We start from the raw sequence: 27,525 nt of genomic DNA on the forward strand, positions 1-27,525 counted from the left end.
TGTGCAGTGCGACGGTGGTGGGCAGGAGGCAGGACAGGAGAGAGAAGAGCCATGGAGGAGGAGGAGGAGGAGAATGTGACATGATTTACAATGAGATCATTAACCTTGAGAAGGGGAGAATGGCCTCGGCGACATAAACACTCTCTCAGACGGACCCGGTGCAAGAACAACACGTTGTCGAGGACATGCACTTTAAATAACAAAATAAGGGAAAATTAGAGAATAATACGTTACCTCTCAGCAGCTTTTTCTTGGTGCACTAAGTTTACAACAGGAAGGGAGGAAAAGCGCAGCACAAGAGCAGACAGCAAAGCATTTAGCCTATTTCTAACTTGTGCATCAACTCGTGTCTATCGGTGGATATTGCAGAGACAACTCTGAAATCTTGGTCAACCATCTTTCCAGCCTCCAATAAAGAGAGTCTTGAATTACTTTGGTCAAACCAGGAAGCAACAGCCATTGCAAGCCCCAGAAGAAGACAAGGAAGGGAGGACTGCTAGCTTAGCCGCCGCAGAGGCAATTTGCGTACACATTGCAGGAGTAACTGTTTTTAGAACTGGATGACATTTTGACACTGCAAGAAGAAAGAACACACTGGAAGCTTTTCTCATGTGTAAAAGATTAGTTTAGTTTTTTTTTTCCTGACTGGCTTTGGCAACAGTCAAGTTAAACACTGCAGTGCATCACAGCAAGCCACAATGTGAAGCTTGCTCTTAGGCTAAACAGGTGAAAGAACAAACTATTTGGAATGTGAACAATACACTGTCCGAAAGTTGCTAGTGGGAAAAAATGGAGTTGCCAACTGTGGTCAGTTTCACACAATCATTATTTATTTATTCACATCTTAAATCTTTTCCATTATAAATCTTCATGATGTAAATTCTTTTAGAATAGAACATATGTCCACCACCAGTCAGAGAGTGATAGCTTCCCACCAACCAGTCCAGCAGCAGTCCAACACCTAGAGTCACAGTCACTAAATACAAATAAAAGGACTAGAAAAAACATTCTTTAGGTGGCACACAGGCTCATGAGATGCAGACTAACAGAAAGCCATTTCAAAAGTGCAATATCCAGCCGCCATGTTGCATTTCTTGTAAAATAGACGCAATAAAGTCGACGAATCCCTCCAAGTATATTTGGCAATACATCACTTCTTCAGTATAAAAATACAATTCATACATTGAATCTTCAAACTTCATGATCGACGTTGGAGATGAAAAATGGTTAGAAGCAGTGGAAGACATTATGAATTGTTTTTAAAACTCATTTCAAATTCAAGTCAATAAATCAATGGAGTGGTGAGTAAAGATCAATTTCAACATTATAGCCTTTAAGTAAAAAAAAAAAAAAAAAAGAACTTTTCAAACGACTGAAATATGTGTTGTTTTTAAAATCTATATGTTGAATTTTATAGTAATTCTGTAGGAAAATGACACTGCTTTAAGTGAAAAATGAAATCTCTAAAAGGAGTCCATGAAGGAAATGTTCTCATTACGACTCCATAATCTTCCCTTGCTAAATGCTTTGCATGTCAGACAAATCCTTCAAATGTTAAAGCGCAACAGATTAAAGTTTTAAAGCACTGAATTTGTCCACCCTAACCGTCAATGGAAGAGGAAGACTTTTTTGTACATGCACAATAATGTTGGCCTCCCTTCTTAAGAGCACTAACGAAAAAAACAGGAGTCACAGCTGGTTTCCTGAGGATCAATTCGAACTCAAATGACGCAAAGGTTTGATTGCAGCTTTCACAACAGTCCGGCTTCTCCTGCGTGTGATTGATGGTGATTGCAACATGGCATAGTTATTCATGCTTGTCAGATGTGACAGCTGAAAAGGCAACAAAGCTAAGTAACACTGTAAAATACTCTGTTTCTCTTACAGGTCCTTCCTCACTGGTTCTCTATCTTTAAATAAATGCTAAGAATAAAACATCAATTTAAAAAGTAAGTTACACTAAACGATTGGCTTACATCACACAATAGAACTAGTAAAACAAACTGGGTCAGGGTACCCTTTGCTTAGGCAACTAAAATGAACTTTAAACCATGTAAACTTTATAGTAACAGCTAAATCCCCATCACATGTATCTTGCTTCTCGACATGTTTGTTAGTATTTCGGTAAAATGGGTGTGAATTATGTGAAAACCCCACAATTGGATCACTTATACTGCACTTTATTGTCATGTTTTATGACCCTGCCACTCGCTGTGCAAGTCAGTAGTGTCCGTTATGATAAACATTATTTCCCACTAGTGCGGACCTACTTTAGCATTTTGAGTGGTTTCCTTGTAATGCTGCGTGCGATTTCTGTGTCAGTGTTTTTATTTTCTCTTTTAGACTGAAAATACAAACGAGGAAACGGGTAAAACGCAACTTCAAATAGCACAGCTTGTTGCAAAAGGAGACCTTCCTCACATTTACACCAACGGCGGCCATCGCGTTTTTCGGCCGTACGACCTCACTTTGCTGAACTAACTGCTACATTGTACCGTCACACTTTCTGAAAAAGGTAGCGCCCGCTCACGGTTCGCCAGCGGAACACCGCCTCTTGCTCCTCAGCTGCAGTGTGATCAAGATTCAACCGCTGCTGCGACGCATCGCAATCAGACAGCGAGCGGAGGAGAGGCGTTCCTAAAATGTTGTAACCTTTTTCCTGCTGTTGCTCAACGTCGACGCCCTCTGGCCCCAGAGTCAGTTTTAACAAAACGCTGCGCCTCTTGCAACGTCACAGTCAGAGGAGGTCGGACCCGTCGTAGACCACCGGCTTGTCCAGACTCAGATGATACAGCACTTTCTTGGAGATGAACCTGGTTGACATTAGAGACATAGGAGTGTTGATTTGCATTTGCTGCCACCTGATCCAGTCCAGGTCTATGTCGACAGATCATCTCCAAGCCACTGACCTGGAAAAGGAGTTGTCAAAGACGAGCGTGTATTCTCCCGCGTTTCGCACGTTCAGCTCCCCTTGGATGGTCTCCTTGTGAGAGTTGCAGCGAGTCAGCGGGATCAAAACCTGTAGGGCGCAACGCATTTGTGTTTACATTACAGAAATACACGACACTGTGTATCTATTTTAACTCAGCATCAGTGTGGACAGCAAAGAAATAAATTCAATGCACAGAGAAACTTCTTTTGTCTGGCTGCACGTGACCATAAACACTTTGAATCTTGAATCTTGCAAATGGACTTGGTCTATGAAAGTAATCTGTAATCCGGATACAGCGGTGGAAAATAAGGATTTTAGACACCCCTGCATTTTTTAATATACTGCAAGTGCGATTTAGTGCAATTTCTTTCAGTTCAGTGACCCCAAGCCCACTCGCTCCCTTCAGCAGGTGCACTGCTTTAACCAGGTCAAAACTGACAAAACATTGGTTGTTTCTTCAACTCAACAAAAAATAAATAAATAAAAAGCTTTGTTTATGTCAGTCAGATGCAACAACAGCTTTCAATTTTTTTTTCTCCCTGCAAATATTTCATAATAATAGTTTAGATTCTGTAAAAACTTAAGTGTGTCAGAAAACCTTTACCCCACTACTGCATATGGCTTTAACTTTAGTTTAATTTTTTACTATAAAGAAAAACACAATTTGCTCCCTGCTGAGAAGAATTTGTCGCAACACGCGCACCCATTTGAAACAGTGACTAGTCTTACATATCATCTCACACCTCCACTTAAATTTTACTTGAAGCAAATCCAGTTGAGGATGCAGCGAGTCCTGACCTTGGCCTGCTCCAGCGGCGTGTCTGCGCTCTCTCTGTAGACCACGCTGAAGGAGATGCTCTTGGGCTCGGAGGTGAACGTCCAGCTGACAGTGGGACCCGGAGCACTCATGGTGATGGGGATGGTGCTGTAACAGCTGGACTTGATGAAAAGCTCCCGGGAGCTGTCACCGAACCCTGAGATGTCGTTCACCGTGAAGCTTACAGACGTTCTGCAAGAGGAGAGAGAGCAGAGTACACGTGCATGAGAAGATGCTTCAGCTCTACTGTTTGATGTCTTGCCTGTTTAGGAAAATGTAGCTATTGGATTCAATTGTTGGGTTTTGTCAATATATAAACTCATACAGCACTTAAAGGACATTAGTCTTTCTCTTACATCACTTTAACAGCTGTGTGTAAGAAAGCTCCAATATGTACAGCAGCGTTGGGATATTATACTACATAACTGCTGTGCACTTCTTACTTCTCACTGCTGGAGGAGGAAGATCAACGCAACTCGAAGAACAAAGAAAAAAAAAAAGAAAAGCATCTGCTCTTTAAAAGCAGAACCAGCGGAGTGTTTTCTGATTGTTTGCGAGCCGAATCTCCATGGAAACGGAGTGCGAGAAACCTACGTGAGCTCTCCAGACTTGAGCAGGCAGATCTCTGCATCCTGCACTGCAGCACTCAGGTCCTCAGTGTCTTCTGACGTGACGTCTCCTGTGCTGGCACTGCTGTTCCTAATGGGGAGGACGGGTTCATTGCATGTAATCCGTGGCATCGTGTGAAGATTTATGGCAACACAAAGGCTTGTAATTTCCCCACAAAAAATGACCGGCAACAGGTAAATAAAGGTAAAATAAACTATGAAAGAAAGATGAATTTTAGAAAAAAGCAATCCTGATTTCTAGTCAAAAAAAAAAATAATACACCTGAATTTCTGTTGCAGAAAAGGCGATGACTGAGGCGGGAAAATGTGTCACACCAGTTACTTGTAACACCCTGATTTCTCTTCCATTTCTCCCCACGACCACGTCACACACCCACCCACAGACGATACTTACATCTGTGCTGCCCCCTGCTGCCCGTATCCGGGAGAGCGAGCTGTAGCGAAGGAGTCGCTGTCATAGACGCCGCTCACTTCCTCCTCTGTGATGATGTCAAACACACCGTCCTCCACCTTGTCGCCCTCGTCAGCTCCTAGGACAACAACATCTCTTCCGTTTGGATTTCAGACTCCAGTTGAGAATTACAGTGCACGTGCGTGTTTTGTAACCTGAAGCACTGGATAGAGCTCGGCCAGCCTGTAGCAAACGACTGAACGGCGTCCCAGGTGTGCTGCTAACCACTTCCTCCTGCGGGTGGCGCTCTACCACTGCACTATGCTGGTTGTAGCAGTCCAGGCAGCAGCGCTCCCTGTTGCCGCCCTGCTGGGTGCTCACTGTGTTACTGCAGCAGTAGTAGCAGAAGGGACGCCCACACAGCCTGGAAATGAGACATTATGTGATGTGAGTGAAACTCGCTCATGTGGTTTCATATGTCAAGAAAACTAGAAAAATCAAATAAATAAATGCTAAAACAGAAGCTTCCAAACTTAGAATAATGATGCCATGCATAGATATTCAGGTTTTGGTTCAATGCAGCCTTAATTTAGAAAGTAATGACATAATCTTTGCAGTTTGTCAGTCAGTATTGCACGACAAATACGTTTGATGATAAGCTCATTAAAAAAAAAAACTCACAAATGAAATAAAAGTGCTGCCTCGATAGAATCAGAGAAGCATTTTACTTTGAAACCAAGCTTTGGTTTCACCTTGCTTATTCATTTTAGTCCTTCCAGATGTTTTTAATTTGTGTTTTTGTTGTTGGTTAGACATAAACAGCTTTGAAATGTGCACAACAGCATTTCTTGATTTTTTTTTAAAAAGATAATTTTATGATTATGGATGAGAAAAATGGGAGAAGTTATTAAGATATAATTAATATCAGTAGATCAAGCACACGAGGAGTTCTTATTTGCATATATACTAGAAACTGGAACAACAGCGGCAATGGCAAAACAGTCACAGTCATAATACATTACTGTTTTTTCATAATAATTCAAAAACATATTTTCAATTATTTTTGTTATTTTTAATGATTTTATGAATATTTAGCATTTTATATTTTTATGCATACACACAGACATTTACATTCGATCAACTGTTTTACGTCACGGGTGCATTTTAAATGGAGAGCCACAAACTGACACCCGAGCAGAGAGAGCCGTCTGACCTGCAGCTGTGCTTGCGGAGCCACCAGCTGAACTGACTGTTGCAGCTCACGCAGAAGTTGACGTCCCTCTCCGTCTCCTCGTCCCGCAGCTTCTGCTCAAACTCCAGGGCGTCGGTCTTCTGCCAGAGCTCGTCCTTCTCCCTACCAGAAGCAACGTTTGTACATGTTTGCACAGGCGGTCAATAAATTGATAATTAATAATCACACCCTGCTGCTGATTCTGCAGTCGAGGTGGGTTTAATATGTAGCCATTTGGAACCGATGTTAAGCATTTGGAATGAAACAGAAAGTCTGGGGGTAACAAGGAAGCTGATACTTATGCTTGTATATATGTAAATTTCTACCTGATTAACTCCACCAGCCGCTCCTCCAGATTGATTTTGGTGCGGTAAAGATCGTCGAGCTCTGCGGCTGTCCGAAGATCGTAGCTCTGCTTGTCCTGCGTGATCCTGCGCAGGTTCTCGCTCATCTCCTGGGAGGCCCGTTCGGCCACCGCCCGAGCTTCTTCACACCTGCACATGTACATATGCACACAGGGGGGTAAAAAAAAAAAAAGATTTGTTTGCGGAGTGCGAAGCACAGCGTGTGTCTGTGTCACGCTTCAACTTCAAAGCAAAGGGAAAAGCGCTGAAGCAAATTCCGAGACCGGACACGCGGAATATAAAGCAAACATTGTTTCACAGAGATCTAATTTGGTCCAGAATGTGTGATTATGAATACTGTATCTCACCTTGATAAATTCCCCTTCAGATGGATTATCTCTTCTTCTTTCTGCCGGATAAGATTTACAGACTCGACCATCTGGATGTTTTGCTCCTCAATCTGTTGGCAATATCTCCGATTCCCCGCCTGCAGTCACCACCGCAAAGCAAGACATTATTTCTGCTTCTCTGTAAATTAAGCCTGTGACCGGCATGTTAGCGATACTTTATTTACCCATATACCTGATTTATGGTTATCTGCAGCTTTATATGCACACACACAGTCACAGGCCATGTAATCTTTTTACATCGTTTTGTTTTCTTATTTTGCACGCTGGAGTTATTAATTCAACCACGTCACTAAAATGTCAGGTACTTGGGTACTTGTATGGGAAATGTTTCCAGAACAACCTGATTACTGTTGACCAGAAGGCTCGAAGGGAAAAGAGGGGTGTGCTTTTACCTCAAGCTCTTTGAGTTTGCTCAGCAGGTCAGATGCTCTCTCCTGCTCGGTCTTCAGCTGCAGTTTCACTTCCTGTGACTCTTGATTCACTGTCTGGATAAACCAACGCACGCACACAAAACAGACACTGAAATGGTTTGCAGGCTTTTTAAACATCCAATTGTTAACCACTCAAATAGCCCTGTCCAGTGATTGAAGAAGGTGCTTTTGGACTTTAGGGAAAATCTGGGTGTTGTAAATGTTGCCTCATTGCATTTGCACACATTTATTACACAAATATGACCGGTGCAGTCATGCATTCAAAGAAACAACAAGAGATTCTGAGGAAAAAACATGCCAGCGCAGTAACTTCTCTTTTCCGAGAGCTGCTCGGCTAAATCGAGCATAGTGTGACAGGGTGAGATGAGCACACTAGTGCATACGAGATTTCTCACGCTGGGTGACTCACCTGAAGTTGGCCGCTGTGGTCAATGGTTTGGCTGCTGAGTTGGAAGCGCAGAGCCTGGACCTCCTCCTGCAGCTCCTGCTTGGCCTCCGACAAACGGGCCTCCTGGTGGTGCTGGCCGAGCAGCCTCTGGTTCTCCTGCCTCAGCTCCTCCATGGAGGCGTTCAGCCTCTCGGCCTCCCGGGTGGCCTCCTCCTCCAGCTCCTGCAGCCGTGTCGACAGGCCCTCCCAGCGGAGGCGGGCCTCCTCGTTCTCGGCGGTCAGCATGCACACGTGGACGCCGAGTTCTGCCGTCTCGGTGTTGGCTCGGTGGAGGGCCTCCCTGGCGTCGCTGTGCTCCAGGCACAGGGCGTCGTAGCGCTGCTTGGCTTTGTTGAGCTCCTCCCGGGAGGCCGTCACCTCCGTGGCCAGGCCGGCCCGGGCCTGGGCCTCGCCGTCGCGCTCCCGGACGATGGCCTCCTCCCTCTCGCGGGAGCGGAGGATCTCGTCCACGTGGCGGCGGTTCAGCTCCTCCACCTGGGCCTTGAGTTGCTCCGCCAGGGCGCGGAGGTCGTCCCTGGAGGACGCCGTCACCTCCTGCAGCGCCTGGGTTTTCACCCTCTCCTCCGTTCCAACCAGGAGCTGAGCCCTCAGCTCCACCACCTCCTGGCGGAGCTGCTGCAGCTCCCTCAGGTTGAGCTCCAGCTGGGCCTCGGCTATGACCAGCCTGAACGGGGCCTCTTTGGTTTCTGCCGAGGAGGTCTCCCGCTGGCCGTGCTGCATCTTCTCGTTGCTCTCCGCCGCTCCTTTCTCGGCGTGGGGCTCTGCGGCCCGGGCCTCCAGCTCCTGTGCTCGGACTTCCAGAAGGCCACACTTGAGAGTCAGATCTCTGAGTTTGGCCTCCGTGTCCTGCAGCTTCTTCTCAAGCGCTTCCGATTCGCCCCTCTGGGACTTGGTCAGGTCTTTCTCAAGATGTACGGTTTTCGCAGTGAGCGCGTCCAGCTCGTGTTGGGTGGCTGTTAACTGCTTCTTGAACGAGGACTCCATTTCAAGGAGCTTCCTGTTTTCGCACTCCAGCTTCTTTACCTGAGAGGCAGACACTTCCTTCTGGACGAGGGTCTTCTGGACAGTTTCCTCCAGGTGCAGGTTCTCATCCAGAAGCTTCTTCTCCCGATCCTCCACGCACATCTTCCCACTCTCCGCCCTGGTCCTGAGGTGCTTCTCAGAAGCCCTCAGGGAAGCCAGCTGCTCCAGCAAGGCATCTCTGGTCTTGGTCAGTTCTGCGATACTCTCCTCGTTCTTTTTGACTGTCTGGAGCAGCTGAGCATTTACTTCGACGTGATGCCTGCACTGGGCTTTGTAGTAGTCGAGGTTTGGATCGCACGACACATCTTCATTATCGCAGAGCCTCGAGCACAGGCTTCCTTCTTCGATGTTTATCTTCTCCAGCTGCTCCTCTAAATGCTTAATTTTCTCCGAGCTGGCCGCTAACTCCCTCTCCCTGTTTTTTAGTGTTTTCTTCGTTTCCAGAAGGTGGCTCTCCAGCTCCTCCTTATAGCTGTGGGCAGTGCCGCATCTCTGCTCTTCCTCCTCCCTCTCCTCCTCCAGTCTTCTCCTCAGTTCATCCGCCTGCCGTTCCCTGCACTCCAGGGACGCTTGCAGGTCCTGGAGCTGGGCTCTCAAGTTGCCCGTCTCTTTCTCTTTCAAAGTCAGCGCCCCCTGAATGCGACTAATGGCACTCTGGAGCTCCTCCAGCCGCCTGAGTGCCTCCTCGCGCTCAACATGGGCTTTGGCTTTGGTTTCGGCCAGCTTCCCCTCACTGTTTTTGAACTCCTCTTCCCTGAGTTTGAGTTCCTGGGACAGGCGCTCAGACTGTCTGGCCCTGTCCTCGGCCTCCCTCTTGGCCTCCAACCTCTCCTCCTCTGCCGTCTTGAGTTTATCCAGCAGTTCCTGGATCTTCCAGGCCGAATTGCAGTAGTCCGCTGCTTGTTGCTCTTTTTCTTTCAGGGCTTCATCCAACTTGGAGAGAAGCTCCATATTTTTGTTGTCCGCCGCCGCGAGTCTGCCTTGGAGCTCACAGTTTATCGCTTCCTTACAGGTTTGAACATCTGCTTCTTGGTTTCTGTGGACTGCCGACAGCCGGCCCTGCAGGTCTTTCACCACACCTTTCAGCTCAGCAGCCTCGTGGTCCAGCTCTTGAACCCGCAGCTGAAGGTGCCGCTGTCTGAGCTCAGACTGGTCAAGTTCAATGCGGAGGTTCTCTGCGCTGCTGTTGGTGGAAGGCTCGCCCTGTTCTTCCAGCTCACCAAGAAGACTGTGACTCAGCTCTGGATTCGGGTGAATCTCCTGTGTCTGGTCAGTAAATGGAGGAGAGCCCCAATCAGCTTCTTCTAACCAGTCTACCCAGTCATTTCACAAGTGTACTTAATCTGTGTCAATACGTGTTTACCTGAGCGTGTGAGTAGTTGCTTACAAGACTGTTGACGCTGGAGCAGCGACTGGGAGCCCTCCAGGAAAAGGCTGACGAGGCAGAGCCTATTGTTCGCCTTTGACAAGACACGCCATTCAAAAGCAGATAAAAGGTAAGAAAGGAACACCAGACAACAAGAAAGCAGAACTTGAGAGAAGTGGCTGCTTTATGGTCACAAGGTTGACCAACTACTGTGGCTCAGTTTCAGCCCGAAATTAGGAAATGAAGCAAAAAAGAGGAACGTTATCGATGGAGCTTATAGATAAACGTATCTTTGTTTTGAAAGGCAGGAAAAGCAAAATATTATTGAAGTGAATGAAAACATTACCAATCAAGCCATGTCTTCTGATGCTGATAACCTTAAACAGTAACAGGGTTCCTTGCCTCAAATGATAATCAAGCCGTGGCCCAAAGTGCAACTGTTATTGTTTCTGTTACAAACTATGAAACATTCTGAGATTAAATAACAACAAATCTGTTGATTAAATAATGTTTCAGAACTGGAAAATATTAATAAAGAAAGAATAAAGTTAAACGACAATCATGGATGAAAAGGAGCAAAAGTTTTGTAGATATTGCATTAATTCAGTTCCTTGAGAGTTCTCAATGGAAATGAAATCTACACTATAATTTGCTCTACAGCAAACGGAAAATATAAAAAATGTTCAATGATACACAATAATAGCATGCATTTATAACTATTGGACCTGTGTTGTCCATTTCAAGCTGGATAGACTGTTGCCTAACATAGGAGCCATCAAAGACAGACTCATGTCATTATCTACTCTGTATTAAAGATGACTGCTAGTCTGTATTTAAAGAAGACAATAGCAAACAATATATAAATGCGACATTGTGATGGATATCAAAGCCTTATCGCAGCCTCACGAATAAATAAATCCCACTTTTATATTTGAGCCAAAGTAGCCATTGACCTGTGCCTGCAAGTGTTCTGCAACCACCCGGACAAGGTGGCAGTCACATTAGTGCTTCACTGGGAGTAGACACCTCACTGTGGTGGCAGATAATCCTCACTTGGATCCACAACTTTGGCGCGTGCACACCTCCTTGCTCCCTCTCCCCCAAACCACCCTTGCAGTGAAGCGCACCCTCTCGCCAACACTTTAGCTTAACATCGTACACGGCAGGTGACGATTGCTCTGCTCTTGTTCAAGTTAGCAGACTCTTGGGCAATAGCGTGTGCCGCTGTAGGTGTTGTGGCCGTGCGTGATAATTGGAGACTTAAATAAGAATTAGGAGAATGTGGTGCCTAACAGCAACACAAATTATGTCTAAAAAAGAGATAAAGTCCACTCCCTGCGGAGGCACTGCAAATTAATGAGCAGAAAGCGAAATGTTTTCGGCAGAGGTGCTGATGGGAGGAATAGTGATCAACACTCACACAACCAGCCTCTATCTCTCTCTCTCACACACACACACACACACACACACACACACACACACACACACACACACACACACACACACACACACACACACACACACACACACACACACACACACACACACACACACACACACACAAAAAAGAGCTGTGAAAGTGCAGCCCAGATAATTAAGTGCCAAGCAAAGTTGTGAAATACCCAAATCTACCCTACCACAATTTCACATTAACTGCACAAAAAAATGTGTTACTGCGTCAACTTAAATGTTTTTCAACCACGCAACTTTGTGGATGACAGAATATTTCTTTGTGTGAAAATAAATCTCTTTGATCACTTTTAAAGTAATTGGTAAACTTTCAAGGTTGATGTTTGGTTTTGATCTGTGAAAGAAAGGGCTGCGGGAAAACAAGTGTACACCAGCCTTATTCAAAGTAGCCATTACCTCGCAAAGTTTGGCCAATCAGCATCAAGGTCGTAACCTCTGGCTGCCACGTCAAACTGGATCTGGTTGAGCTCATAAAGGTTGTTGATGATGTCGGCGGTGAGATGGGGCTTGAGGAAGGGACTCCGAGCGTAGAACCAGTCACTACCAAAGCAAAAGGGACAAAAACAGAAACGCCAAACTGGGCTGTAAGATTCTTGAGTTTCTGAACATGGCAAAGAAAATAATAAAGCACAAACATGAGGTGCAAAAATTGAGACAAAATAGTACAAACACAATATGGGAGACAGCAGGATAAGAAGCAAAATAAACACGATAGCGATAATCACGGTTTTTATACTCATCCTGTTCTTTTTTTGTGATTGTGTGCTCACTCTAAATGTTATGGTACGGTAACATATATTACTTATATAAAATTCCAGGCTTCATTCAAGAAAAAAAAGGGAACACCTGACTCCTGAAGAGCCTGACGTTGGAGTCTGATGTTAGAAAAGCATTGTTGCTAATATAGTCTTTTCTAATTGTTGCGTTGGCCTGAGTAAAGCTTTAGGAAAATTAGGGCTGTACCTCACAAAATAAAAGCCGCAAACTAACGACACTGCGCCACACTGCAAACTTCTTTAAGCTCCAAAAATAACTCAAAAGGGTTTTTGAGCAATTGACAAAGTGTTCTATCTATGGAGCAGATGCTTTGCTGTGTCTTTGGCACAAAGTGATAGAGAACCATTCAGCTTTGTTGTGAGTTTGTTGGATACGAGTCTCTGACCATCTCTGTACTGACCACTCTTGAAAATTTGAGGAAGTGAGCTTTAAGTGTGGATGGATCTGGCTGGACTCTGGCTGTTTCATTTTGATGGAAAAACAGAAATACAACTTGAATCGGGAAGGGAGAGTTCATACTTCCTCAGGCATGACACTTTCAGGCACACTCAGCATATTCAAATGGAAAAAAGAGGTGAGAACGTAAAAAAAAACAAACACAAATACGTATGAAACTGTCCACAGTGCGGTTGCCTCCCCTTACCCTGTGGCCTTGTGGTTGATGAGACACTGCTGCAGTGTGTCGGCAAGACGCTGATGAACCAGAGAGTAGCGGATGAAGGCTCTTCCCTTGCCCAGCGAGGTTTTCAGCTGACAACAGTCATAAACATACACACGGGTCACACATAAAAAACCAAATCTGATGACTTTTCTCAACAGCTTGGTTTTTCAGCTGAATATCTTGAAAGAGTTGTAAATGTGGTTTCTTAGGGGGGGGGAAAAACAGAACATGGTGACGTCAAAAACAAAAAAACTTCTCAGTTGGCACAAGCTGTGAAGACAAAACTGAAAACACTTTTGGACTCTTTGTTGGTAAAGACACCAGCAAACCCCCTCCCCACCCCAAAGGTCATGAATGCATAGATGTTTTAGGTAGAGTGAGCAGCATGTCTTCCACCCCAGACTACATGTGCACATGAACAGATGGAGGGATTTAACTAAGACAACAGCCACGCAGGTCTTCCATAAGGCCGCCAGCTGGAGGGCAACATCACAGACACAAACACAACGGGCAAGAAGAGTAAAACAAGAGTGAAAGTACCGCAGTAAAACAAAACATTTTTTTTTTTTTTTGCAATTAGTTACCAATCAGAAAACAGTGGATGGTCACCACAGGATCTACAGAAAAACACCAGAAATAGGCAGCCTAGGCAATAACAATGCGTGTTAAAATGTGATTATTTGAAAACAACTTGCTTTTGAGTCCTCAAACAAATAGCAGTCTGGGAACGCTCACCACCCAAAAGGACGGCTATAAGGAAGTCACAGTCACAAATACTCAATTACTTTTAGAGATAAAAGCAAATTGAAATAATTATTCTAATCAACAGCAAGAAATCTAAAATCTTCAGACAGTCAAGCCTGAAATGCAACAGTTTTAAGCTTAAAAATCAAAGCTTTTGTTTCAAAAAACATCAACTCGAAACTCTCAAACAATACATGCAATACATGACCTTAACAATCACTAAAAAATGTATGACCAAACATCATAACTTGTACGTGAACCTTTTGGTAATACGAGAGTCAGGCATAAAACTGCTAAAGGTACAACATGTCATATGCACTACAAACTACTTAGCGAATCCTTCTGACTCAACAAACTACACTGACGGCTCACCGCTAGAGACGTCCATGAAGGTGAGGAAGAACCAGTGTGTTTCAGTGGGTGCGCCTGAGAAGCAGTCTGTGCGGCAGCGCCCAGTCCTACTGTACCCGATCGGGTTTGAGGATTACTTCCATGGTTACAGGCATGGTTATTTGTGTTTGCTGCCCGGCCGAGGCACCCAGGGCGACTGAGTGTGTGTTGCACAGGAGGATTACCTCAGGGATGGACTTAACAAAACGGATGCCATCATTAGCTCCCTTGATCTTAATCAGGCAGTCGCAGAAATAATCCCAGTAGTCTTTCCTCTGGCCAAGGAAGGTAGTCTTCTCTTTCTGGTCAAACTAAAGAGACACAAGCATAAGCACATTTGTTTATAGTATCAGTATTTACGCCTACTCAGTGTTATTGGTTACTTTTTTTTTTTAATTATTATTTTAATTTTGACTTATACCGTCACTGTTGTAGCTGAAATATTTTCTTTGCAACCCTACGCCTACAATGACAACGTAGGGCTCTTTCTCTTTCAATTCTATGTGATGAACACAATTGCAAGAATATCATTTGCAATAACAGTTTTTTTTTTGTCTAAACTCGCACATCTGTCACTTTATGTCTCTGTGAGGCTGCTGGAGCAATTGAATTTCCCTACTGGGGATTAATAAAGTTCTATTGTCACATCTCACAGATACACGCGTGATAAATCACAAGCCATCTTTATCTATTATAAGTGCTGAAAATGCTCTGAGGGCAGCAAGGGCTTTATTATCCTTTTTTTTCTTACCTGTAGTAGGTATTCTAGCTTATAAAAGAACTTGTGCAGGTTGGTGCTGTCGTCGGTGATGGGTTCGCCACACTCCTGATGTTCTTTACTCAGCTCCAACACGGCATCTGATTGAGACAGCAGCATCATGGCATGACCAACACACACTTTAAAAAGATGAAGGAAAGAGGCGTGATGATTGTTTTACACATGTACAACATGTCAAGAAACTACAAAATGCAATTTCTATTTATTTGGAAATGTATTTAATAACCAATTGTTTGTCTCATTGTAAACATACACACATTATATAGGCATGTATGCACTTCTCTTCAACACCTAAGGGCTGTTACATGGACACAAGCTACACCACAGCCTTTTACAGGCTATGGGCTTTCTCTTTTTTTTTTCTGCATCAAAATAACTAGCTGTTATCCATTCTGTTCCACTGGAATTTACTCCAAGAATCAAAGTGGAATGAACTGATCCCACTGATCTGAGCGGGGGTCCCATGGTCCCCACAAGCACTTGTTAATTGAAGGTGTGAACAACTGAATTACCACGCAGATCTCTGATTATCCTCTGCAGTTGGTTATCTCCAACTGATGAGGAAGAGGCCATGTTGCAGCCAGGGGCAGTCTGCTGAGGAGATTCTGCAAGTGGAAATGAAAATAGAATTAAAAAAAAAACAAAAAAACAAAAACAAAAACGGTTATTAGGGTCATTGTCGTTTTCAGAATATTTGGTTTAAAAATTTGACATTGTCGATTAAATTTCCGGACACGCCTGTATTCTCAAAAGGTAACTCCGCCTATAAAGTAAACAGAAACAACAAAATACAATGGAATACAATGACGGAAAAGTCTGAATTTATGTCACCAACATGCCAACACACAATAAAAATGTTCCTGGGGGAGTCTTGAGTTATTCCATAAAAACACGGGATTTGCATTCCAAGAAATACAATTCTGTAAATGACAAAAGCACGTTTTGTTTATCTGACACTTGAAACTACTGACGCTCACCAAGTTAGCAACACTTAGCCGCAATCAGGAGGCAAGTTCGCAATGGACACGGGAGGTGAAACCTCTGTCAGTTTGCCATGACAGCGTCCTAATCACATTTTACGACGCAAAGGAGTATCTGCCGTCTTCTACAGTGACGGTTACATAAGTAATACCTTTCAGATTGAGACAATAAACGCTGCAAACCTGGACGTAAACATGGAATTGCCAGAGCAGCGCTGCCACGGCTACCAGATAAGCATGCACCTGTTCTCACTTCCTCCTCGTTTCTCGACTCTTTGAAGCGGAGGTTATAGTTACAGGCAAAGCTCCTACAAAGTGAATACAGCAAAGCGACTCAACATCAAATGAATAACAATATGACACACGTACTTGAGGTGGATAATAGTCCAGAATGTCCACTTTGCGGATGATAGGGCAGAAACTTGCTGTCCTCTAGGGGGCGGGGAAAGTTGACGATTGACAGGCGCATGGACAAATAGGCGAATGCTAATGCTGGCGTGTAAAAATAGTTGTTCAAGGTTGGTTGAGAAAAAAGTAAACAGAACCCCGAAGGAATATGTCATGTCTGTCTTTCCTTTGTGAAATGTTTATAAATATAAATAAATAAATAAATAAATAAACTTTGGGGAAAGGTTGAGACAGATTTGATTTGAAATTTGAATTTTTTGAATTTTTGAATTTTTGAATTTTTGAATTTTTGGAATTCAACCACTATGCTCAGCAATGGGCAAGAAATATGTATATATATATATATATATATATATATATATATATATATACATACATTGTAAAAAGACAAATATAAGTACGAAAAGACACACAAAGGTGAAAAGAAAAGAAATGCCCTATTTTTTTCACAGGTCACTTTAGCACATCACATTATAATTGAGGCTTCTTATATTTTAAGTGCAAAAAGACAAATATATATATACATGTATATGTATTTGTATATGTATATATACATATACATATATGTATTTGTATATGTGTGTGTATATATATCTATATCTATATCTATATCTATATCTATATATATATCTATATCTATATCTATATATCTATATATATATATATATATATATATATATATATATATATATATATATATACATATATATATATTAATCACGATTAACTCCCGGATTGATCAATGCCCAGCATTTATATATATATATGTATATATATATATATATATATATATATATATATATATATATGTATATATATATATATATATATATATATATATATGTATATATATATATATATATATATATATATATATATATATATATATATATATTTTTGTATGTATTTGTCGTTTTGCTCTTTAAATATAAGTGGCCTTGACTGTAATGTGATGTGCTAAAGTGGCTTGTGAAAAAAGAGGGCGTTTGTTTTCTGTTCACCTTTGTGGTTGTGTAGGAAAGTTCTACATCCTACATCAGTTTTTCAGTAAGCGTTGCAGAAAGAACTACTGGTGTTTGCACTTTGTGGCGCTAAGACATAATTCAGGTAAGCTAAAAGCTAAACTGTTTTGGTATTGTGTATATTCAAATGTATTACCTATAAGAGTATTTTTGCTGCCTTGAACTTAAACTCAAATTGTTGGTTTTAAAATGCAAGCTGTAGACCTATAGATATTTTCTTGTGAACTCTTAGTTCACCAAGCAGTCAAAAGGACGTTTTTTTAAAAAGTGCTGAATAACACTGCAATTTGAGCTGAGCATTATTTTCCCTGTACAATAATAACAAATTGTTTCTCTTAGGTCTTCAATTCTTGCTGAGGGAAGATGGCCATTGTCACAACATCAATTCCAGCTCTGTGGAATTACTCCTACGACTACGACTATGATGATGAATTGTGCCGCCGAACAGACGAGGCAAACATCAGAGGATACTTCACGGCAGCGTACTACTTCCTGGTGGTGATTGTCAGTCTGTTTGGCAACATCCTGGTCGTGGTGATTCTGCTTAAGTATGAAAATCCCATAAACCTCACCAACACGTTGATCCTGAACCTGGCTGTGTCAGACCTCTTCTTCACTCTTGGCCTGCCTTTCTGGGCCTACTACCACATTAATGGATGGACTTTGGGGGAAGCAACATGTAAAATGGTTGGTTTCATCTTCTATGTTGGTTTCTACAGTGGCAGTATCATCCTCATCCTGATGACACTTCATCGTTATGTTGCTGTGATGAACCCCCTGTCTGACATTGTGTCCACAAAAGGCTTCTGGAGTGCCATGGTGTCTCTGATCATTTGGGTAGTGAGTATAGGACTTGGCACTCCAGCCTTTATCTTCTCTGAAGTCCAGGACGGTATTTACTGTACAATGGGAAGAAATACGTGGACCCTGTGGTGGATCTACCAGCAAAACATTCTGTTTGTTGCGACTTCAGGGGTATTCATACTCTGCTACTCACAGATCATTTGCAGGCTGCTGCGGCCAACTGCCCAAAGAAGAAGAGTAAAAACATTGAAAGTCATTTTCGCACTCATTGTCGTTTTCTTCCTGAGCTGGGGCCCTTACAACGTCGTGCTGCTGCTGCAGTCATTTAACTATCTGCCAAAAGAAGCTGTTTTTTCAAAAGATGTTGCACAGAGCTGTGAGACGATGAAGCAGCAGGATAACGCCTTCTTTGTTTGTCACCTTTTTGCCTTTGCGCACTGCTGCCTAAACCCTGTGTTTTATGTCTTTGTCGGGGTTAAATTTAAGAACCACCTGAAGAAAATGCTAAAGGGCAGTGGGCACAGCAACCACGGCTTACGCAGTAGGCAAAGCTGCCTCACAGTCACATCACTGACAAGCGGTGACGACTTCACAATATAGCTTAAGTTAAGGAGCCAATGAAATAAAGTTACTCCGACCAGAGGAACGAGAAAAGCAAATGCAAAATGTGTAAAAGTAAAACAACTAAATTGTTGGTTTAGTTGATGCATTTACAAGAATAATGGATTTTACAAATAGAACTGACAACAAATGGATTTAGTATGCAAGACAAATTGTGGCACACGATAAGCCCTAAAAAAAAAAAAAAAAAGTTTTTCTCTGTGAAATTTACAAAATAGTCAAAATGTAACTTTTTTAATTTTCCATCATTGTTCATTATAGATATAAAAAGTCATTTGTTTTTGTTTTGTTTTGTTTTGTTGTTGTTGTTTTTTTTTTACACAAATTTACATTTGGACTTGAAACCAATTCAACCAACAACAGCAGTTGAGCAGCGTCACTGGAAGCAAACAAATGTTGACGGGAGCTAAACCATGCTCCCCTCCTGTCGGCTAAGATTCAGTGCACTGAATCACAGGCGCTCTGAGAGCGGACAGCACATTATTACTGAAATGTCGCCTCGTCTGATGTCCATTTCTGCAGCGACATGTGGACAGTAGGCTCAGAAGTTGGCTGAGCCTAGATTCCACCCCGCCTTGTGTCAGAATTGGTGCCGGTGTTAAAATGTTGTGGGAATGTTTTCCTGGCACACAAATGGCCCGTCATTACCAAATGTTCATGGTTTCAATGCAAAATGTCTCTATTATTGATGATGTTTTCTCCCCCTCTGACACATGTGCATGTTTGTATTTACTTGAAAATAGAGGGAGATGTCTATGATTTATGTAGGGTTTTTTTAATTGCACTTTGTAGTTTTTAAGATTTTTTTGTATGCAGAATTAATTTAATCATTGTTGCCTTACAATAATCATCTGACAATAATCTCAGTAGTTCCATCCTCTCAGTGAACTTATAAAAAATAACGTGTCAGGCTCGTTCCACCCTTGACAGTGTGTGAGACAACAGGCAAAGCTGGAACTCAGCACATTGTGATGTGTTGTTTGAGGATTTACAGTATTTTTTGCAGGGAGGTGTGTGTGTGTGTGTGTGTGTGTGTGTGTGTGTGCGTGTGTGTGTGTGTGTGTGTGTGTGTGTGTGTTGGGAGGGGAGGGGGAGGGGGTGACTGTCCCAACGTGGGACTTTTTAACAAAATGTCAAAAAGTCACAATTAATTGTTGGTTTGTAAAATATACATTTTCGCTTTCCAAATATGTGTATGTGCGAGAGAAAGGACATCAACGAAACATCAAGAATAACGTATTCCATGTATATTATTTTTTTCCAAAAGTGATCTTTTATTATTTTTAATTTGTCTGTATTGGGATTAGAGAAATATATTTCCCTGTGTTGTGTAAGTAACCTGCACTGCATGTTGAGATTAATACTTTATATATGTAGTTGCTAATTTTTTCACTTTGTTCTGTGCAATAACTTTTTATTTGTTGTACTGCATGCTATCCATTCTTAAGTACGAGTTTAATTTTATGCGATCAGTGTCATTTATGATCAATCAAATTTGCAGTAAAATCTGCCCCAGGTCTGTGTCTCATAAGTTTATTGGTAAAAAGAAAATAAAGTTTAATGTCAAACTATCTCTGCCTTTCAGTTAACTCCACATAAATTAGAGGAGGAAGTTCACCCATTTCTTTTCTTCTTTTTTTTTCTCACGCTTTAAAAGAGCACAAAAAAGTTGTTCTTGTTGCGTGTTGTTCTTAACCCTTGTTGAAGGAACTGATATCTCACTGACAGCTCTCACTGATCACTCAGTAACAACCCCCCTGGGAACAAACTTAAGAAAGTCTTTGAAAGTCCTTAACAACCCCCCCCCCCTCCCCTCCACACACACACACACACACACACACACACACACACACACACACACACACACACACACACAGTAAAAATGAGGAAGGCACAACAAATAACTGCAGGAAGACAAAAAGGAGTGTCAGTGGGTAGCTGCGAGTAATACAAGTTACCATAAGTTCCTCTGTTCTCTCTAAACACTTTTTCCCCCCACTGCAAGTAAAAACAAACCGGGAAAGGGACCAAACCAGGGTAAGTGACTCTCTATTGCTATCATGGATAGTGTCCCCGTATTGCTTCGGAAATCAGACTAACACAGATTTTAGCCGTGTGTGTGGTCAAGTTGAAACCGGATATTCTGTCTTTGTGTCTAGCCCCCCTAATGGCAACAACGAATGCAACGTGGACAGGGGACGGTGTGGATGGCAACATCAATGTGGTTTATTACTGCGATGAAGACAGCTTTGACTTTGCAACCATCAACGGCGCAGTCCTCATCGTGGTCTTTATCCTCAGCTTCACAGGCAACATTTTCATCGCGTGCGCCCTCCTGCTGCACAAGACACGCAACGCAGTCACAAATGTGTTTGTCCTGAACGTGGTCTTCTCCGACCTTGTATTTACTCTCACGCTCCCATTCTGGTCCGTCTTCTTCTTGCACCACTGGGTCTTTGGTGAAATAATGTGCAAGCTCGTGACTGTCTTTTACATCACTGGCCAGTACAGCAGCGTCCTCTTGCTGACCGCCATGACTGTGGACCGCTTTCAAACCATTGTGCTGCAGTGGCCGAAGAACCGTGTCAAGAGGATGAGGTACGCGCACGCTTCCTGTGTTGCTGCCTGGCTCATTGGCATTGGAGCGTCAATGGGCGATGCTATAAATGCAAAGGTCACCAATTATGCCGGTGACTGGCTGTGCGAGGACTCGTCTGAAAGTGGCACAATCACGCTGGGATATTATCTGCAAGCATCGCTGCTCTTCTTCCTCCCGTTGGCCATCATCGTCTTCTGCTACGTGGCCATCCTGAAGACAGTTCTACACGCTTCCAACAGGAAGCAGGAGCGCACTGTGGTAATGGTGCTGTGCATTGTGTTTGCCTTCTTCATCTGCTGGGCACCCTACAGTGTTTTTCTTCTGGTCGTTCCCACTCTTGTGGAAGATGGCTGTTCTTCACAGCAGCGCTTGCGAGTGGCCGAGCTTATCTGCCGTCTCCTTGCTTTTTGTCATTGCTGTGTGAACCCTGTGCTGTACATGTCCTCTCAAAAATTGCGAAAGCCCGTTTTGGATATTTTGTGCTCTAAAAATGTCTGTGTAAAAAAGATAGGAGAAGGCGTTGCACCAAACATGTCGGTAGTTCCCAATGCATATTATACTACAGCGCAAACCACTTTCACTTTGGATGTTGGACTAGCAGCCCTGTAGTCCTTCACGCTGTCAGACTCTTGTCATGCTCTTTAGTCATTGCACTTTGAAGCTTGCAAAATACGGAATTTTCACTTCGCTTGCAAGCACCAGTGTTTACAGTCAAAATGTGCCTCTTTGCTGTCTGTTGTCGAGTTGAAATTGCAATGAAAAGTTTTTTTTGTCGTTTTTCTTAAGCTCCTTTGTGGACGCACAGAAACTTGGGTTAAGCAGTCTAGAAGTAACAAAATGAGACAACTGCCAAAGTGCATGCATCTTTAATTCATGATGATCGATAGGAAATTGCTACTTGGTTATGCAAACCCATATGGTTACTTAGGTACTGAATTATTGTCCTGTGTGAAGTCATTTTATCAACCCAACACGTTTGAGATTTTTGATAAGTTTTTAGAAAACTTGTCACAATGGCGCTCATGACCCTAGGGTTTTAAAGCATCACAGGATGCCAGCATAAACCACCAAAGGCCTTTTCCTCAAAGTTGCAGTGCAAAAGGGAAATAAACTCAAAGTTTAAAAATTGATGTTTTAATGTTGTGCATGTATTATGGGTAATGTGATAAAAAAAAATCAAGATTTTACAGCATATATTACAAATTACACGCCAAAGTGTAATATATTATAATATAATATAAAATGTGTGTGTGTGCACATTTACTTTAACCCAACTCATGAAATGGGAACTTTTTATCTGTCATTTCAATTGTTATTAAAAGAAAAACGTCCAGAAACAATTGCTTTATTTATTTACTAAAATTTCAGTTATGTTTGTTCCCCTTCAAAGTGACCTTGTGTGACATAATACTAGAATAAACAAACAAGCTCCGAGCAGCATGGACAATAAAATGTAATCGAACGAGTTTCTAATTAAAGTCGCAGGCGGTTGCAGCTGGCTTAACTTTTTTTTTTTTTTTTTGCTTCAACAACAATCAAATGATTTAGTATTGTACTTGCCATTACGTGCCTCTGTTTCCTGCTCACCTCCTGTGGTCCACATCATTTTTACTCTATCATGTTGTAATGCGTGTCTCCGGAGCCCTGTCAGTGTGCTTGAACATGGTTGAGCAGCGGGGCCATGATGGCTCCACTGGGGGTCCAGAGAGGGGTGTTGCTCAGTGGGCCACTGTAACAGCACTCCTATCTGTCTCTGGGGGTAGATTAAGCTTAATTAACTAAACCATCCAGCACGCCTGGATGAATGGATACGAGTCAAGGGCAGAGCAGTCACTGGCGCACATGCGTGCTCTGAGAGACACTGGGAGAAGGTTTGCGCTGAAATATATCTCTGTATGTCATGCCGACAAAAATGTATGAAATAAAATTATTGTAGCATTTTAATCATATGCCTTTTAAGGCAGAAATCCTCGCACATCTATTGACATAGCCAGTGTCCCTTGGTTTTATATCCTGTTTTTTTTTTTTTCCAGACTGATTCAGATCTTTTATTGCAAGTTTTTCTTTATTCTTGTAATTTCCTATTGTGGTCATGTACTGTATCTGTCGTATTCATTTCATTTTCTTGACTGTGACAATAAGCCATTACCTTTTATTAGGACCTGATGTATCAAGTCACGACAGCTCAGTATTTATTGAATGCATTCATTGCACTGTATATTTGTTTGTTGATGCTGTTTCCACTGACTGTATTTTGACATTGCTGATGAATCAGTATTTAAGCTCTCAGATGTGTGAGAAAGCGATAGGTTGGTGTCACAAAGCCATGGCTTCCTGTGTTGGCACAAACATTTGCTTGACAAAGGTTTTTCTCAGTTGATATGAAAAAGTATGTGTATGTAAAAAAGTATTACAAAATCCCAAATCAAAAACAACCTCTGCTCATCTACAAAAACTGCATATTTAATCCCCTGTTACAGCCTCCGGTCAGAAACATTTTTCTTTACCTTCCTGTGTTTACCCCATGATATTTTGTTGGACCTTGCACATGTTTGGAGGCAAACATAAACAATGCTAAGAAGGTGCAATGCAACCTGGAAAAGAGGCCATTTCCAAAGGTTCCCCTTTTTTCGTCAAGATCTCCACGAAAAGTGGAAGTTCAAACAGGAAAGTGGAGAGTCATCTTTTACAGTTAACTGTGCTTGCATCACTTGCACAGAAAATACATATCCTTGACTGCAGTGACGACTGTGAAACAGTCTTTCGAAACTGTGCCTCATTTTGCAGCTTTATTGATGATGTTACACCATGATGTGTGTGTTGTACGTAGCTTGAAGAAGAAGGAACCTGCCTCACTGCACTGCACTGATGCTCAGTCAGTTAACATGTGTGTTGCAGTTTGAGAACACACAAGGAAGCTTCATTTTAGAACTTACAAAACTTAAAAAAGGCCTCAATAAAAAGCTCAAATGAAAAAAGAAAGTCGGTCAAAGGCAGTTTCCATTTCTTATTTCTTAGTCTGAATCTGCACTCCCCCCTCCCCCCGATCATTTTCTTAGCAAATGATGTTGTTGTTCATCCTGTTTTTAGCCACGAGCTAAACAGCTGTTGCTGTTTTCCCATCATCTCTGCTACCAGCACCTCCCTGGCCCCGACATCCACTCCCTGCTCCTCTTTTCTCCAGGGCAACTCAGCCTCCCTTCTCACTTCCAGATCTCCCCGTTTAATTCCAGTGATCTGTAATGATAATGATACCAACCATATGTGAATTTAATTGATGCTTTTGCCACTGTGTGAATGTGTGTGTGTGTGCACTATGTGCCTATTGCTAATAAAGTCTTATTACTTGTTAATCTGGACTGTCAGGGAAAAGCGTGTCATGCCTTATGATTACAAACAACTGTTTGAACAAACAGATATAGATGACTTAATCCTCCAATGACACACGCCGGCCTGTGTGACATTTCGGTAATGCACCTCATCCCAATTGGATTTGTCATGGGGATAAAATGCTCTAAAAAGATTAGATTCAGGGTATAAAGCAGGCATGCACGCACACATGCGCAACATCAGCTGATATTTTGCGGCTCTGAAATGGTGCATGTGTGAAGGATGGTTGTGAATAAAATGAGAAGCGGTCGGGTAACGTCGCCTGCAGTACTACATTCCTCCGCTAGAGGGGACATACGTATTGGTGAAAGGCCGTGTCCTGTCACAAGGCCACATTATTATCACGTTCTGACTTAACATTTCATTTCAGAAGGAAAGAAACGTTAAAAAAAAAAAATAGAGTTGATGTGTTTCAACATTAAGAAGAAAATACGTGCTGTGTGAGTTCTTTTCTGTATTCCCACTTGTCTCTCAACTTTTCAGTTTGTTAAGTGTAAAATCAGATGCTAATGTCCTGTCTATTGCCACACAACCACTGTCACAGTTTTATATTTTAGGGTCATCCCCCTTTATGTACCTGCTGTTTTCACTGTGGTTGTTTAACACAGAGACTTAATTAACAAATCAAACATCTGGGTATTCAGACGAGGCCTAATGCTGGGGCTTGTAAGACTGGCCACTTGATGTTTCAAGCAGTGCGTCCTGATGTTTCTTGCAAAATTTTCTCCATCTGGCTTGTGTTTTTTTTTTGTTGTTGTTTTTTATATACAGTTAGGCTCAGGAACTTTTATACTTAGACTGCTGCATACATTCATTCATTCATTCATCTTCTATGCCCACTTATTCCTATTCAGGGTCACGGGGGGTTTGCTGGAGCCTATCCCAGCTGTCATAGGGTGAAGGCAGGGTGACACCCTGGACAAGTCACCAGTTCATCGCAGGCTGCATACATCAAACCTTCAAACTATTTTTTGGTTTACATTCATAAAGATCACATTGATTGGGGAAAGTTTACTGACACAGGATGTTTAAGCAACCCCAACTTTAGAAATATCCTTTAGAAGCACGCATGCCTTTTAATACTTATTGGTCAATAAATTGTGACTGTGGAGAAAAAAACTCTATCTATCAACATTGTATTTTTTAGCTATATGAAAGAAACTGCAGGTAAAAAGAAATACACATTTTAGCAGGGTTTTTAATGTGAGAAATGTGTTGTTGCAGTTTGACAGCAAGATGTACACGGCTCTGTCACACATGCATGTAATGAATCATGCATAGCAAACATCTCAAGTATAATTGAGCTGCGTTCACTTACAAGCAAATCAATTAGGAGCAAAGGCAAAATGATCGGAAACATGGTGAGGGGGTGGGGAAGAGAAATGACTTCAACACTGATGTGTTGCTTAAACACAGCGCTTTCGAATCTGTCTCACAGGATTGGCAATAAACAGAGAATTTACCTATGACACTCAATCTGACATGAGGTACAATCATGTAGACAAATGAGTCCAGAAAATGCCAAATTGGCCCATAATTTAAACCAAACATTCTCAAGTTGAAACAATACAAAATAAATGTTTTCAGCATAACGTCTGTTAAGATATGATCACGAGACAGAGACAAGCTTTTGTCCAAAGTGCCTTGTAGTATACAACGGCAGATCACGTTCTTTTTTTTTTTTCTTCCTTTTTTTTCGGCTTTCCTTTTTTTTTGGATAGTCCCGGTGAGAGCTGGACCCCCAGACCTGGCAGTGGCTCCTCAACACTCCACCCACTGAGCTAATATCCTACAGACCCGGCTTTTTGGCGTTCCCTGCCTTGTCCTCAGGCAGCACCAGCTGCCGTCTACCTTGGACCAAGCTTCACGCCCCTGATATGTCGTCCTCTACCTGCACCGTCCCTCCTCCTCCTCCTCCTCCTCCTCCTCCTCCACCTCCTGCACCACCCCATCCTCCTCGTCCTCCTCCTCATTTGTAGGTTTTCTCGTCCCCCTTTTTTTGGCCACAACTTTCCTAAAGGTGAACAGAAGTGATTTCCAATAGCACGGTGCATGACTAATGGTGGAAACATGTTAAAATCATTGCAGAAATGTCCTTGGGAAGACAAATGAATTTTCAGCAGAATAATTAAGTTAATTAACAAATTTGCATGCATATTCATCAGGGCCATTGAAGTCTTTCCAGCTCAGCTTGATGAACGTTGCTGTGTAATAACCAGCTCATTTACATTCTGCCATCCACTGCCATTTGTGTGGATTACTGAGAAAAGGCGACGTGCGTGCGTGCGTGCGTGCGTGCGCGTCAGTGCATTGTGGGATGTAATGTGCGCACACGCACCCACTCTTCTCTTGCCTTCACGTGCGCTTGATAAATGGATTTGACGTAACGCTACATACACGTTACCTCCACACGCTGCCACGGAGGGAGCATACACACGGACACACGCGCGCCGTGTGACACTGATGGAGGTCCCGACTCTACGTGCACACTGCCCCGCGTCCCACCGCACCCTCCGTCGTCTCCCCCCCTGCCCCCCTCTCTGGTGGGCAGTTCCTGGCGCCGATTGCGAGTTGTAAAACCCTCCTGGGTTGCCAGACTGCGCGCTATTCAAAACGTGAGGCCCTCAGTGCAGCCTCCCCGTCTCTGCAGGGCAATCTTTAAAGGCAGTAAGGTGTGACGGCACAGACTGGCAGCTTGGCAGTCATGCCCGAGGATACCAAGGCTCCGTCAGCCGTGAACGGAGGTGCCATCGCTCGGGCTCGCCTAACTAATACGCTCGCCGTGCATGTGCCTTTCTCATGCCTCATCTGTGCCAGTCAGAGACAAAGGAATTCATTAAGAAATTTCATATGGTGCTG

At 42.8% G+C, this 27,525-nt stretch overlaps 3 protein-coding genes across 4 annotated transcripts; 2 read left to right on the forward strand and 1 right to left on the reverse strand.

Moving 5' to 3' along the window:
* Positions 1-808: 808 nt before the first annotated feature.
* On the reverse strand, positions 809-16,277 carry fyco1b (FYVE and coiled-coil domain autophagy adaptor 1b). Of its 2 annotated transcripts, none has more exons than XM_076021714.1 (18): positions 16,192-16,277; positions 15,355-15,447; positions 14,816-14,922; positions 14,250-14,375; positions 12,913-13,019; positions 11,889-12,032; positions 10,020-10,116; positions 7,595-9,922; positions 7,147-7,239; positions 6,713-6,831; positions 6,327-6,494; positions 5,983-6,123; positions 4,985-5,193; positions 4,773-4,908; positions 4,344-4,448; positions 3,731-3,941; positions 2,910-3,019; positions 809-2,813 (listed from the first exon to the last, which is right to left on the reverse strand). In XM_076021714.1, exons 2-18 carry the CDS (start codon positions 15,413-15,415, stop codon positions 2,738-2,740), a joined length of 4,338 nt encoding a protein of 1,445 aa, XP_075877829.1. In that variant the 5' UTR covers positions 15,416-15,447; positions 16,192-16,277; the 3' UTR covers positions 809-2,737. The 2 variants fall into 2 exon arrangements, with proteins under 2 accessions (XP_075877829.1, XP_075877830.1); XM_076021715.1 differs by lacking the exon at positions 16,192-16,277 and adding an exon at positions 16,006-16,050.
* A 950-nt stretch (positions 16,278-17,227) lies between these two features.
* LOC142885340 (chemokine XC receptor 1-like) lies at positions 17,228-20,197 on the forward strand. The gene is made up of 2 exons (XM_076021710.1): positions 17,228-17,337; positions 17,592-20,197. The coding sequence occupies exon 2, from the start codon at positions 17,616-17,618 to the stop codon at positions 18,654-18,656; it is 1,041 nt and encodes a 346-aa protein (XP_075877825.1). The 5' UTR covers positions 17,228-17,337; positions 17,592-17,615; the 3' UTR covers positions 18,657-20,197.
* Positions 20,198-20,569: 372 nt separating this feature from the next.
* On the forward strand, positions 20,570-24,258 carry LOC142885341 (chemokine XC receptor 1-like). The gene is made up of 2 exons (XM_076021711.1): positions 20,570-20,714; positions 20,837-24,258. The coding sequence occupies exon 2, from the start codon at positions 20,845-20,847 to the stop codon at positions 21,883-21,885; it is 1,041 nt and encodes a 346-aa protein (XP_075877826.1). The 5' UTR covers positions 20,570-20,714; positions 20,837-20,844; the 3' UTR covers positions 21,886-24,258.
* The last annotated feature ends 3,267 nt before the right edge of the window (positions 24,259-27,525 follow it).

This window comes from Nelusetta ayraudi, unplaced genomic scaffold (genome assembly GCF_046127955.1).
Source record: "Nelusetta ayraudi isolate G7.1 ecotype Tasmania unplaced genomic scaffold, CSIRO-AGI_Nayr_v1 ptg000011l, whole genome shotgun sequence".
In the NCBI taxonomy this organism is placed as follows: domain Eukaryota; kingdom Metazoa; phylum Chordata; class Actinopteri; order Tetraodontiformes; family Monacanthidae; genus Nelusetta; species Nelusetta ayraudi.

Coding starts and splice junctions, on each gene's coding strand:
- LOC142885340 (XM_076021710.1), top strand. CDS start 17,616: ATGGCCATTGTCACAACATCAATTCCAGCTCTGTGGAATTACTCCTAC.
- LOC142885341 (XM_076021711.1), top strand. CDS start 20,845: ATGGCAACAACGAATGCAACGTGGACAGGGGACGGTGTGGATGGCAAC.
- fyco1b (XM_076021714.1), bottom strand. CDS start 15,415: ATGGCCTCTTCCTCATCAGTTGGAGATAACCAACTGCAGAGGATAATC. Junction 4,449..4,772: donor CAGCAGGGGGCAGCACAGAT/GTAAGTATCGTC, acceptor CCTCCCCATTAG/GAACAGCAGTGCCAGCACAG. Junction 3,020..3,730: donor CGCCGCTGGAGCAGGCCAAG/GTCAGGACTCGC, acceptor TGCGCCCTACAG/GTTTTGATCCCGCTGACTCG.